The sequence below is a fragment of the Lactuca serriola genome, chromosome 3 (assembly GCF_051521515.1).
Source record: "Lactuca serriola cultivar US96UC23 chromosome 3, Lser_US96UC23_V15, whole genome shotgun sequence".
In the NCBI taxonomy this organism is placed as follows: domain Eukaryota; kingdom Viridiplantae; phylum Streptophyta; class Magnoliopsida; order Asterales; family Asteraceae; genus Lactuca; species Lactuca serriola.
The window spans coordinates 45703632-45715728 of NC_136410.1; the positions used below are offsets into that span (position 1 = coordinate 45703632).

The following is a 12097-nucleotide window of genomic DNA, read 5'->3' on the forward strand; positions in this document are numbered from 1 at the left end:
CAAGGGTTGACTAGTTAACTTCTGGGGTATTTTAGTAAATTGGGAAATTTATGGAAATGGTCATATGGTAAATATAGGTGGTGGAGTTCGTGGCCATGTTTCGAGAGTTTGAGATCATCACTTCGATTCTACAGTTGAGAGGTGACTTTCCTCACTATACTCGAGGGTCTAAGGCACCAAGGCCGACCCTTTTGGATTGTTATCCTGATATGTTATATGCTCGAGTATTGTATGATCCGTTAGATCAGTATCCTGGTAGATAGGATGTTATATGTTGTTATGATCCATTAGATCAGTATCCTGGTAGATAGGATGTTATATGTTGTTATGATCCGTTAGATCAATATCCTAGTAGATAGGATGTTATATGTTGCTATGATCTGTTAGATCGGTTTGTCAGTCTATAGACTGTTATGTGATTAGATGATATATGTGCACATGTTTGATTGGTGGTTGAGGCTTATATGCTTTGTGCAAAAGCCAATAGACCTAGGCATTCCAACCCGATGGTTGTGGGCCGTGAGTATACCATCCCGAGGATGATTGGACTCGTAGTATGTGGGCATTCCAACCTGTTGGTTGTGGGTCTGGGGTATTCCATCCCGAGGATGATTGGACCCGTAGTATGTTGGCATTCCAACCGGATGGTTGAGGGCCTGGGGTATTCCAACTCGATGGTTGGCTGGACCCATAGTATGTTGTTCGTGATTATATGTATATTGTTATGTGTATGGGTATTTTGAGGGAACTCGGTAAGCTTTAGGCTTACAATTTCAGTTTTGGTTTCAGGTACATCAGATGATCGCGGGAAGACAAAGGTGTGATCGTACAACTCCTCATGTTTATGACCTTGTTTCGGGGTTACTCTGATATTATACTATTTTGAAAACAAATTTTGTAATGCTTAATGGTTTTGAAATGTTTTAAAAAGTTTTAAATTGGCTTGAATTTTATGGTTGTTACACTTTATATGTTATAAAGATTATATTGTGAATGACTTTGCGAAATTCATATATTCTTCATACGAGTTCCGTTCTCGACATTCTTTATATATACCGTTTCGTATTTACGTCGACATCAAATCTCTTTTATATTACTTTGGCTAAAAAGTAATATATTTCCGTTTCGTATTTTATAATAAATACTGACGCAATACGTTGTAACGTGTAACTTCGAAAAATCATAATTTCTTCATATGTCATCAGATTTTGCGATCTTTATACTCACGGTTTCGTATTAACGTCTACTAAAACTTTCATGGTTATTACTTTGGATTAATAGTAATATATTTCCACTTTGAATTTCATAAATAAGCGTTTATATTAAATTATAGTGTAAAGTGAAAATGAGGTGTTACGATCTACAACCCTGATCCGGAATACGTCTTGGGGGGGGGGGGGGGGGGGGGGAGTTACCTTATAGTAAGCTATTTTTATTTATAAAAAGAAATATTATACTTAGAGTAGCCATTGTGTAACATATGTTTTGTATTTGAATAAATAGTGCAATATGTAAGGTTAAATGAAATAAACGAGTGAAATTAGAGTAAAAAAAGGTTAAACAAGGGTTCACGACCAAACAGGTTAACGAGGGCGATGGTGATCTTGCAATTCGGGGGCAGGGTTGGGAGTTAGGAAGTGGAAGAATTCAAGGGCAGGGGTCGATGGCTATGAAGCGGAAGAATTCAGGGGCGGGTCGAGCCAAGAAGTCTAGTTCTCACACCTTTTGGTATCGTTGGCATCCCTAGCAAGGGATGTTGCCCGTGACCCTTATCATTCGTCATGGTCAGGACCAAACTTGTCTTATACAAATACTATCTACATCACCCAACTTGTATTAAATCACAGTTTGAGTCTCCTTTAACATTCATATAATTCTCCATTACTCTAATTTGTTTGGTGATATTAAAATCACTTATATAACATGGATGAGTAAACGCCGAATGTTCATTTCATTTATTATGTATATTGAGGGTCATGCTATGTGGGTTCCAGGGACACTTATCTATATGTTCGTGGATTGTTATAATTATGACATTATACTCATTATTTGTCTCACAAGTTTTTATAATTGTTAGTTACCCTTTTGGAATATCGTTGAGATTCCATACGAGATGAAAATGGAAATTGTGAATGTTGACATCATCAAGTCTCTAGAATTTGTAGAAACATTCAAATGGAAGGCTACATTTCAATTACATGTCGACTCCCATTTTTTACTTCAAATTTTACTCTTGCATTTGGTAAGTTGCATTTGCATATTGAATGTAATTATTCTAATATATAATTGTGGTTGTATAAATCTTTTTCAGTTTAATTAATGTCTTACTTTGTTAGAGATATCTAATAATTAGAATAAAAAGGATGTTTCTTAGAAGATTTAACTTGAATAACTTTGATTTTGATCAAACTTAAGCACATCATTCGAACTTCAAGCTAGTCCAGCAAATCTAAGGTTAGTTAGACAAATTATGATCAAATGGTCCAACACATGACAATGAGATGTGACTTTGACCACACAGACGCACATGAAAATAAAACTACGTAAAAACAAAACAAAATGGTTATATACTCAAATGTAGGTACCAAAAGAATAAAAAGATCAAAAAATCGACCCGTTTTTCCTTCATAAAAAAACAAAAAAATTAAGAGAAAGTACAAACTTATGGAATCCACTTTCAAGAAAACCAGATAAAATGAGCCAAATAACATGGAATTTCTGTCACATACAGAATTCCAAACCCTGATAAAAGAAGAAGAAAAAAAAAAAAATTAATAATCTGACAGTAAATATAAGACATCCATAACCAAAGACGGTTGTCTGTCATGGTTGGCTGAGCTTTGTACAGATTTATGAACCACTTTAAATAGTCCAGTCTTATTCACTACCACCCACACTCTTTAATTTCTTCACCAGCTTCCTTCATACCTTTTATCTTGAAGTTATTACTCATTTTTTGTTAAAAATTTTAAAAAAGAAAAAAACGAAAAGACAAAGAGAAAGAGAAAATTGTTATAAAGTGATGAAATAAATGCTTAAAAAGCTTCAAAGATTTAACTGGATTTTATAACCCAAGATTTGAATTAAGCAAATTGTGTGTGTATGTATAGTGTAGAAGGTATTTATTGGGGTTAACAAAGCTCTGATTAACTTCACGTGTAGACTCATCCATGTGTCCGTGAGTCTTTACAAACAACTACTTCAAGAAACACACACATACACACACACAGGAAGCCATATTAGATCCATTGCATAATCTCTCTGATCCAACTCAAGAACCAGTTCCCATGGTGGGTTTTGATTCTTGCTTTGTTTCTTCTACTGTTTTTGTGTTCTTGAAGATGAAAAGATGTGGACTTTTTCGGTCAAATCGGAAATCCTTCGATAATGACATATAATTTGGGAAGAATTTTGTTAAGGGCCCCTTTTTCTCTCTCTCTCTCTCTCTTTCTTTCTTTCTTTCTTCCCCAATCATTCATCCATTCATTACCACAAAAGGAAGAAAGAAATCGCTAGATTTTGAGCTGTTTCTCCCCTTATTCAAACCCCATTTTCGATTAATCTAAGCGAAAAGGTAAGTGTCTTTTTGTATGGATCTTTAATTGAAAAAACCTTTTGGGATTTGCTTTCAAGGAGTTCAAATACGCACCCGGATGAGATGAGGCGAAATGGGGGTGTTTTCTTCGTTTGTTTGGTTTTTTTGTGCTTTGAATGTGGATTGAGTGATGATAGAGAAGCACTTTTGGCGTTGAAATCATCGATTGATCCGTCGAATTCTCTTCAATGGATTGGAACCGATTTCTGCAAATGGGAAGGAGTTAGAGAATGCTTGAGAGGCAGAGTGTCGAAACTTGTTCTTGAAAATGTGAATTTGAGAGGGACATTGGATTCAAGGAGTCTTAATCAGTTGGATCAGATTCGCGTTTTGAGTCTTAAACAAAACTCCATTTCGGGTGAAATCCCAGAGCTTTCTGGATTGGCGAACCTCAAATCACTCTACCTTTCTTACAACAACTTCTCCGGCGAGTTCCCGGCGTCTCTCACCACCCTTCACCGCCTCAAAACCATTGTGCTCTCAGGTAATCGTCTTTCCGGCGACATTCCTGACTCGTTGCTCAATGTACAGAGACTGTATATTCTTTACTTGGATGACAATAGATTCACAGGAAAAATCCCACCTTTGAATCAGAGTGGGCTAAGATATCTGAATTTGTCAAGCAACCAGCTTTCCGGCGAAATCCCGGCGACCCCCGTCTTGGTTAGATTCAACTCGACGTCATTTACCGATAATGTTGATTTATGTGGCGATGCGTTTGGTATCCCATGCAATATTGCTCCATCCCCGTCTTTTAGCCCGGCGAATCCGACCCCACCCAGCACAAGCAAATCGCACAATCGCCGGAAAATCAAGAAAATAGTTATAATAGCCGGTTCGGTTGGTGTGTTTTTGTTATTATGTGCTGTAATTGCATTGTTAGTTATCTGTTTGAAAAAGAAGCAAAAGAAGGCGCCGGAGGTGGGAGCAAAAGGAACTGAAGCAGTCTCGGCGGTGGGTGGTGCTGGCGGAGGCGCCGCGAGCAGTAGTGGGAAAAATGGGGGAAGTGGGTTGACACCAGAAGGCGAAGAAGGTGGTGGGATGGGGAAATTGGTGTTCTTTGGTGGTGGAGATATGCCGGAAATGAGTTATAGTTTGGAGGATCTGTTGAAAGCGTCGGCGGAGACGCTGGGAAGAGGTACGGTGGGGAGCACGTACAAGGCGGTGATGGAGTCGGGGTTTATCGTGACGGTGAAACGGCTGAAAGACGCTAGGTATCCAAGGGTGGAGGAGTTTCGGAGACACGTGGACGTCATCGGAAGGCTGAGACACCAAAATTTGGTGCCTCTCAGGGCTTATTTCCAGGCTAAAGAAGAACGCCTTCTCGTATACGATTATTTCCCCAATGGCAGCCTTTTCTCTCTCATCCACGGTATGTTCCTACGCCTAACATATTATTTAAAATTTAATTGAAGTTAATTTATCTTTAATTAACTCTTTATATTTAAAATGTATATATAAAAAAAAAGTCATTCCTAAAATAACAACCATTTTACTTATAATAGTTTACAAATGCCCCAAAAGGCCTGAAATGAACTTGATATGTGCAAAACTTTTAAATTAAAAATAAATTGTTTTTCCATAAAGATTAAATAAATTAAACTATTAATTACAATGTGATCATTAAAAAAAAGGCGTCAATATAAAATAGCTCCCGCTAGAAAAAAAAATATATTTATTTCGATTTTGGAAATCGGAGAGTGACGAAAACTTTGAATTTTTAGGTAGGAAAGGTCGGGATCCATGTCCTAGTTTTTAAACAACCGACAACGTTATCTTTTATATCTATTATTATTTTTTTGAATAAAAAGAAAATGAATAGGATAGATTTGACAACCGAAATTATTGCTAGCCGATTTTTCTAGTTTCTAGTAACAATCAGTTTTGAATTTTGATTTTGCATGCGAAATTGTTCATTGTTATTGCAAAAATCATATTTCTTACTAAAAAATAAAGTTTTTTGCGGTGGGGATCTTAAAATTTCAATTACTTAGCACAAGCAGAAATTGTTCATTTAGCTGCCAGTTTCAGAAATTGGTCAATGTCTTCCACAAAAACAAAAGTACAAAGTACCATAATATTTCATAAAATGGTCCCTGTATTTTACAAAAAGTAGAAATGGTCCTCATGGTTCACAAAATTACATAAATGGTCCCGATATTTTACAAAATTACAGAAATTGTCCCTGCATAGTAGTAAAGTTTCAAACTGTCCCTGTGATTTACAAAGTTACATAAATGGTCTCTGTTTAATACAAAAATAATAGAATGATCCTTATGTTTTATGAAATTACAGAAATGGTCTATGTCTATACCAAATTTATAGAAATGTTATTTGTGTTTCACAAAATTTACAGAAATGGTCCCAATATGGGAAGACGTTACATAAATGGTATCGAAAATAGATCTCAACATCCCACTATTTGTTAAAAAAATCATGTGGCAATTTTTGTGATGTTTTTTCTAAATTTTTTGTATTTGATACTGGATTTTTCGTTTAAAAAAATGGGCGTGAATTAAAGTATATTGTAATTTTATGTAGAAAATATATATTAAATATAACCACACTAAATTGGCCAGAAAACCGGAACAAAGTAAACCGGTTCAGTACCCGTTTGGTTTTTTAACATTTTGTTTAGAATCGCTTCTGGGAGCCAAAATCAATATTATTTTATAATTATTTTACAGGATCAAGAACATCAGCCGGTGGAAAACCTCTTCATTGGACATCGTGCTTAAAGATCGCCGAGGACTTAGCCACCGGACTTCTTTACATCCACCAAAACCCCGGCCTCACTCATGGAAACCTCAAATCCTCCAACGTCCTTCTGGGCTCTGATTTCGAATCCTGCCTCACAGATTACGGTTTAATGTCATTTAGAAACCCCGATTTCCCTGAAGAATCAAGCGCCTCTTCTCTCTTCTACCGGGCCCCGGAATCCAGGGACCCACGAAAACCCATCACCCAACAAGCAGATGTCTACAGCTTCGGCGTCCTCCTGTTAGAACTTCTCACCGGAAAAACTCCATTTCAGGACCTTGTTTTGGAACACGGGTCAGACATCCCTAAATGGGTGAAATCCGTAAGAGAAGAAGAAACCGAATCCGGCGATGAACCCACTTCCTCCGGCAACGAGGCGGCAGAGGAGAAACTGGCGGCACTTCTGAACATCGCCATGGCTTGTGTCTCGATTGCGCCTGAGAATCGACCGGTGATGAAGGAGGTGTTGAGGATGATTAGGGAAACGAGAGCTGAAGTGGCTCATGTGTCGTCTAATAGTAGTGACCATTCACCAGGAAGATGGTCGGATACTGTTCAGAGCTTACCCAGGGATGAACATTTGAGCATATGATTCATTGGTTGTGTTTAAGGAGGAGTTTTAATTGAATTTGATTCGTGAATTTGTGTAGGGGTAAAGTTTTTCATTTTTATTATTATTATTATTGATTGGTACTGTAATTGTGTGATAATTTTAATGATACCGATGACTTCTCACGAGTTAAGAAAAAATGTAACTTTTAGGTTTGACTTAGAAAACAAATCTTTCAATGAGGGGAAGAAGCAAGCAATAAGCCAATCAATCATTTTAGCTTTTTCCAAAAATGGCATATTTCTACAAGTTTTGGTATCGTCGACTTGAACATCAGATATATATGTATATATGAAATACACCCAAAACGGTCGATCTGTATATAATTTACAACAGGTTTAAATCTATACTTACAACCAAATGCTTCTTCAGCTCAATAATCTGGCTCTTGCTTCATATGCATTCTGCTTGATGACCCAAACGTCATTGTCTGTCATCATCAAGGAGTAACAAACATTTAGTTTGTGCAAAAGACGAGAATACCCCTAAAGGCATGAAAAGAGAGCTACCTGGCTTGTAGTAGGTAGAATAGTATTTGCAAGATCTTCATTTAGTGATACAGGCAGTGGTGGCCCTGGCATGTATCTCATGCTACCAAAAAAAAAAAAACCCATCAAAATTTTGACTTGAAAAAGTAATATGTTTGACTCTTTAAAATCAAAATTGGAGTCTTGTGATTTTGTGACTTACTCGTTTAAGATAGTAGTTATGTTGTTTTTGGCATGGCTAAAGAGGTCGACATTGTCCCGTAGCTGTCATTATTGGATATTATAATTATAAAAACATTAGCTTGCAATAACAAGTTTGTTAAACATAACAAATTCAAAACTCAAAAACACTACTTAATCACCTTGAGTGCAGAAATATTAGCTGAAATCTGACCAAAAACTTGTTTGTTTTGTTCCAAAAGATGCCTTGTGGACAAGCTCAATGCTGAATAAATCAATCAAAGTAGAATCAAATCGATAATATCCTCAAGACCTTCAATTAATTTAACAACCTATCACCCTATCAATACAATTTTGAATCTACAAATGATACCAACCTTCAAAAGGAATGCCACCACTTTGGAATCGGTTATTCATGGTAACTGAAAATGGAGCCACATTCAAAGTTGTAATTGAGGATACACTTGGCTTTGATGATGATTCCATCAAATTATCCTGGAAAAACACGACAATTTAGAATGCTGGTTTATCTTATCAGTTGGATGGAATTGAATGACGAAGGAATGGAATAAGCAAGGTAATGGAATGAGCATTACATTCCATGATCATGTTTGTTACTTTGGCATATACGAATGGAATGAATTTTTTATATTGTGTGTTAATTCTAGATGTATTCTACATGATATTTTAATTATAATCAACACACTTTTATTTGCACATACCTTCTTATCTTTTAACTTCTTTCCCATCTTAAGTTCATCAAGTTTCCTTCGTTTTCTCTGCCAAATATCTCATCTTAGTAAGCTTCTAAACAAAGAAGTTCAATATTTCATCAAATGCATCTTTTCAAGTTTCCACTCTTGTTTTTGGCAAATTTTACTAAAAAACACATGTCATTTTTTTTTCAAACAGTCTTACTTTTAATAAAGATTTCCATCTAACTTCTAAACAATTTATTGCACTTTAACGAACTCTAGTTATTGCTACTCCTCGTTCACATATATGTGTAAAGTAATACTTTTCAAAAAGCACTTCTCTTGGGAACATGTTGCAATTTAACTTCTAAGTTCATGTAATGGATGTATCATTTAACATGTTTATTTTTTTTTTTAAAAAAAAGGTCTGATTGTTAGGAAAATATCTGAAATATCACTTCAATATTGACAAAATGGATTAATCTTATGGACCAAAATTAATGTTTATGAATATTTTGTGATGATTACTACTTACTAATGCTCCAGAGAAGTAAATCTTGAGTTTATTTTGGGAAATTACATAAATAAACTTCCCCTTGAATCTCAGCATATACCTCAATTATGATCCTTCATAGCCCTACAAATGTATTTCTATTATCCTTCTGACCTTCTTGATAATTATGATACTATGTTCTTATCTTAATTTTTTTTTTAAAGGTTAACCAATATATCAAAAAAAAATATAAATTAGAAGCTCACCGTCATCCACCTACACCTCAAGGCAACATCACGAACAGTTTTATCACGCAATGTAGCAGCAATCTTGATATACCTCATGATGCTCGGTTCATCACCATATCTACATATATATCCAACAAATCATGAGCATAGAAATCAAGAAAATTAGTTAAGATTAGAAATTAAACATGAATCTTTATAAACTTGGAACAAGATACTTACTTGGAAATTCCTTCCTCCAATTTATACTGTTCTTCAACAGACCACTCTACAGCCAAACCTGCGTCATGCTTCAACCCTGGGATTGCAGTATCTGAAAGAGAAGAAGCACTAGAAGTCCTAACTTTTGCGAATCCTGAACTGTTGTTTAACATACCAGAATTCCCAGAAAACATCATGTCTGGTGTAGTAGTGGTATTATTCATCCGATAGTAATCACCCATCATAAGCATCTCAGTTGTACTGTTAATCGCACTTGTTTGGAATGATATGGCGTGTCGATTCAGAGCAGAGCTCAAAGCTTGTTCATGGTGAAAACCCGTATCCATGACTTGTGTGCCAGTACGCGATTACTACGCTCTGCTGCAAAAACAATGTATTTGTAGATGAATCTATGGATAAGAGTATTGATTCGGAAAAAGGGTGTTGAATTTATGTAGCGTTGAGTTTGCAAAGTGAGAGAATCTGGTAACTATTGTTTGTTACCCCAAAAGTTAAACCCTAGATTCCTCACATACAAATCGAAATTAGGCCTCCCATTGAAAATCACAAACACCAACCTTCAATTAATCCGAAACTCGTAAAACATCGAACGTAGAAGCGCTAAATTAGTGCTGGAAATAGCTTTTTTACGAACCCCAAAAGAATAAAAAATAACATCCACGGAAAGAAACCTTCATATCCGAAATCTTCTAAGTTACATCATTGATTCATCATCAAAATCCCATAAGGCGATACTGATAACGACGAGTAACGTAACCATGTACGCAGAGATTGATAAAGAGAGAAGAGCTTTCTAAATGCCTCTACTTTTGAAGAAGGGATGCTCTAATTGGCTGTTTGTGTTGCCTTTTACACGCATCACTCAGTCACGACGCAAACTGCTGCTACCTTCATTTGCTTTTGGGTGCTTAGAGCACAGAGACGATGCACTTTTGGTGTCTACTTAGTGGTGGAGGGTAAAATAACATGGGAAGAAGGGTTTTGGCCAATGGGAAAACAGAGGTGGGGATGGAAGTTGAATGAAGTTTTTCTGTTTGAAGCTTTTTTAAGATTTTTTGGTCGCGCAGATCTTGGAGTTGAGCAAAAGTGCGAATCCCATTAGGCAACTTGATGCCACACTTGTCACAATTCCACCCAATGCCCAAGATGATGATAGGAGTACTATGGTTTCTATCAAATTTAATACTTTGTCTACTAAATTTTGGTTGCTTTACAAAAACCTAATACTTAGTTTTATAAATTTTTAACATATAGTAAAAACGATAAATTGTGTTATTGTTATCAAATGCTAATAGAATTTGATGAATATTGTGACCACCGACAGTGAAGAGAGTATGTTCGATTCGGAACCAAAACTTTATTATTCAACTCTTAAACTTTCATAATATGACCATAAAATGAAAACTTATTTCCTTTCCACAAAATTGTTAAACCAACAACATAGTGTCCATTTGTATTTGATTGGGAGTTTAAATTAATGATCACATAAATTTATAATAGTGAGTATATTTCCAGTGAGATTTCATTAAAAACACAGTGGTCTGATGTGGATCGACGTGTCGTAGAGCATCTACCCCAATCAGCATCAGATTAAGTTGTGAGAGTAGATGCATACAAGGCATATAATTGTAGCCCGTGATCTAGGGTGCCACCAAGGTAGAGCAAAATGCATTTAAGAGCCTGGAGGTGGGGCTCTCGAGGGTCGTGCATATAGAGGCATATATGTTGAACCGCAAAGGAGATATTTGGTCGAATGAATGCCAAATATTGTAATGCTCCCGCAAGATTGCGGTACATGGATGGATAAAAAACAGGGTCACCATGAGCACTAAGCTTGAAGGGCGGATCGGCATGGGTGCGACATGGGTTGCAGTTTGACATATGAGCACGTTGGAGAAGCTCTGTGGCATATGTCTTTTGAGAGAGAAACATGCATGTAGGTGACCTAGAAACAGATATCCCAAGAAGTAGTTCAACGAGCCCGGATCGGTCATGGCAAACTCAGGGGTGAGGGAGTCTATGAGTCGACGAAGAAGATGAGAGGATGATGATGTAAGGATAATGGATAAGCAAAATATGCTATCTCCTGTCCCTGTCTCAAAACAAATAAAGATGAGTCATTTTTGCTATGTTGAAAACCAAGTTGAACTGCATGGCTAGCAAAATGTTGGAACCATGCTCGGGGAGCTTGCTTAAGTCCATAGAGAGATTTCTGGAGACGACAAACATGTTGTGGCTTAGCATGATCAATGAAGTCGGGGGGGGGGGGGGGGGGTATATATAGACAATCTCTGATAAATGGTCGTGTAGGAATGCATTCTTGACATCAAGTTGTTACACATTCCGATAGCGTAAGACGGCAAGGCTGAGAATGGTACAAATGGTTGTCGGTTTGACCAACGAACTAAAAGTTTCATGACAATCAATCCCGAGATGTTGACTTTTTCCATTTGCCACTAAATGAGCTTTATACATGTTAAGAGAACCATTAACATGAAATTTGTGTTTAAATAACCACATATAACGAACGATGTTGACTCCTTCGGGGCGCGTACGAGAGTCCACGTGCTATTTTTAATAAGAGCTTGAAATTCATCATGCATAACAGTTTTCCAATTTGAATCTTGAAGGGCTTGTATGTGAGATTTTGGGATGGGTGAGAGTGCGGAAGTGTTAAGATTTAAGTGCTGAATTGGTTTGACAATTCTAAGTCTTGGCCGAGTTGTCATGGGGTGTTAAACCGTTGTCGCACACAATTTAAACAAATAACATTTTCACAGCTTGGTTGCACTAATGGATATCAAAGGGA

General features: G+C 36.7%; 2 protein-coding genes across 5 annotated transcripts; one reads left to right on the plus strand and one right to left on the minus strand.

The window, feature by feature from the left end:
- The first annotated feature begins 3112 nt into the window (after nucleotides 1-3112).
- LOC145092119 (inactive leucine-rich repeat receptor-like serine/threonine-protein kinase At1g60630) lies at nucleotides 3113-7004 on the plus strand. The gene is made up of 2 exons (XM_079030021.1): nucleotides 3113-4967; nucleotides 6283-7004. Exons 1-2 carry the CDS (start codon nucleotides 3659-3661, stop codon nucleotides 6945-6947), a joined length of 1974 nt encoding a protein of 657 aa, XP_078886147.1. The 5' UTR covers nucleotides 3113-3658; the 3' UTR covers nucleotides 6948-7004.
- A 160-nt stretch (nucleotides 7005-7164) lies between these two features.
- Nucleotides 7165-10394, minus strand: LOC145092121 (uncharacterized). Of its 4 annotated transcripts, XM_079030025.1 has the most exons (10): nucleotides 9846-10389; nucleotides 9443-9648; nucleotides 9289-9379; nucleotides 9088-9187; nucleotides 8356-8412; nucleotides 8011-8128; nucleotides 7816-7898; nucleotides 7656-7717; nucleotides 7475-7556; nucleotides 7165-7395 (listed from the first exon to the last, which is right to left on the minus strand). In XM_079030025.1, the coding sequence occupies exons 2-10, from the start codon at nucleotides 9612-9614 to the stop codon at nucleotides 7339-7341; spliced, it is 822 nt and encodes a 273-aa protein (XP_078886151.1). In that variant the 5' UTR covers nucleotides 9615-9648; nucleotides 9846-10389; the 3' UTR covers nucleotides 7165-7338. The 4 variants fall into 4 exon arrangements, with proteins under 4 accessions (XP_078886151.1, XP_078886149.1, XP_078886148.1 ...); XM_079030023.1 differs by having other exon boundaries at nucleotides 9289-9645; XM_079030022.1 differs by having other exon boundaries at nucleotides 9289-9648; nucleotides 9846-10388.
- Between the last annotated feature and the right edge of the window lie 1703 nt (nucleotides 10395-12097).

Coding starts and splice junctions, on each gene's coding strand:
- LOC145092119 (XM_079030021.1), top strand. CDS start 3,659: ATGAGGCGAAATGGGGGTGTTTTCTTCGTTTGTTTGGTTTTTTTGTGC. Junction 4,968..6,282: donor CCTTTTCTCTCTCATCCACG/GTATGTTCCTAC, acceptor ATTATTTTACAG/GATCAAGAACATCAGCCGGT.
- LOC145092121 (XM_079030023.1), bottom strand. CDS start 9,614: ATGGATACGGGTTTTCACCATGAACAAGCTTTGAGCTCTGCTCTGAAT. Junction 8,413..9,087: donor TGAGGTGTAGGTGGATGACG/GTGAGCTTCTAA, acceptor GATATTTGGCAG/AGAAAACGAAGGAAACTTGA. Junction 7,396..7,474: donor TTCTACCTACTACAAGCCAG/GTAGCTCTCTTT, acceptor TGATGATGACAG/ACAATGACGTTTGGGTCATC.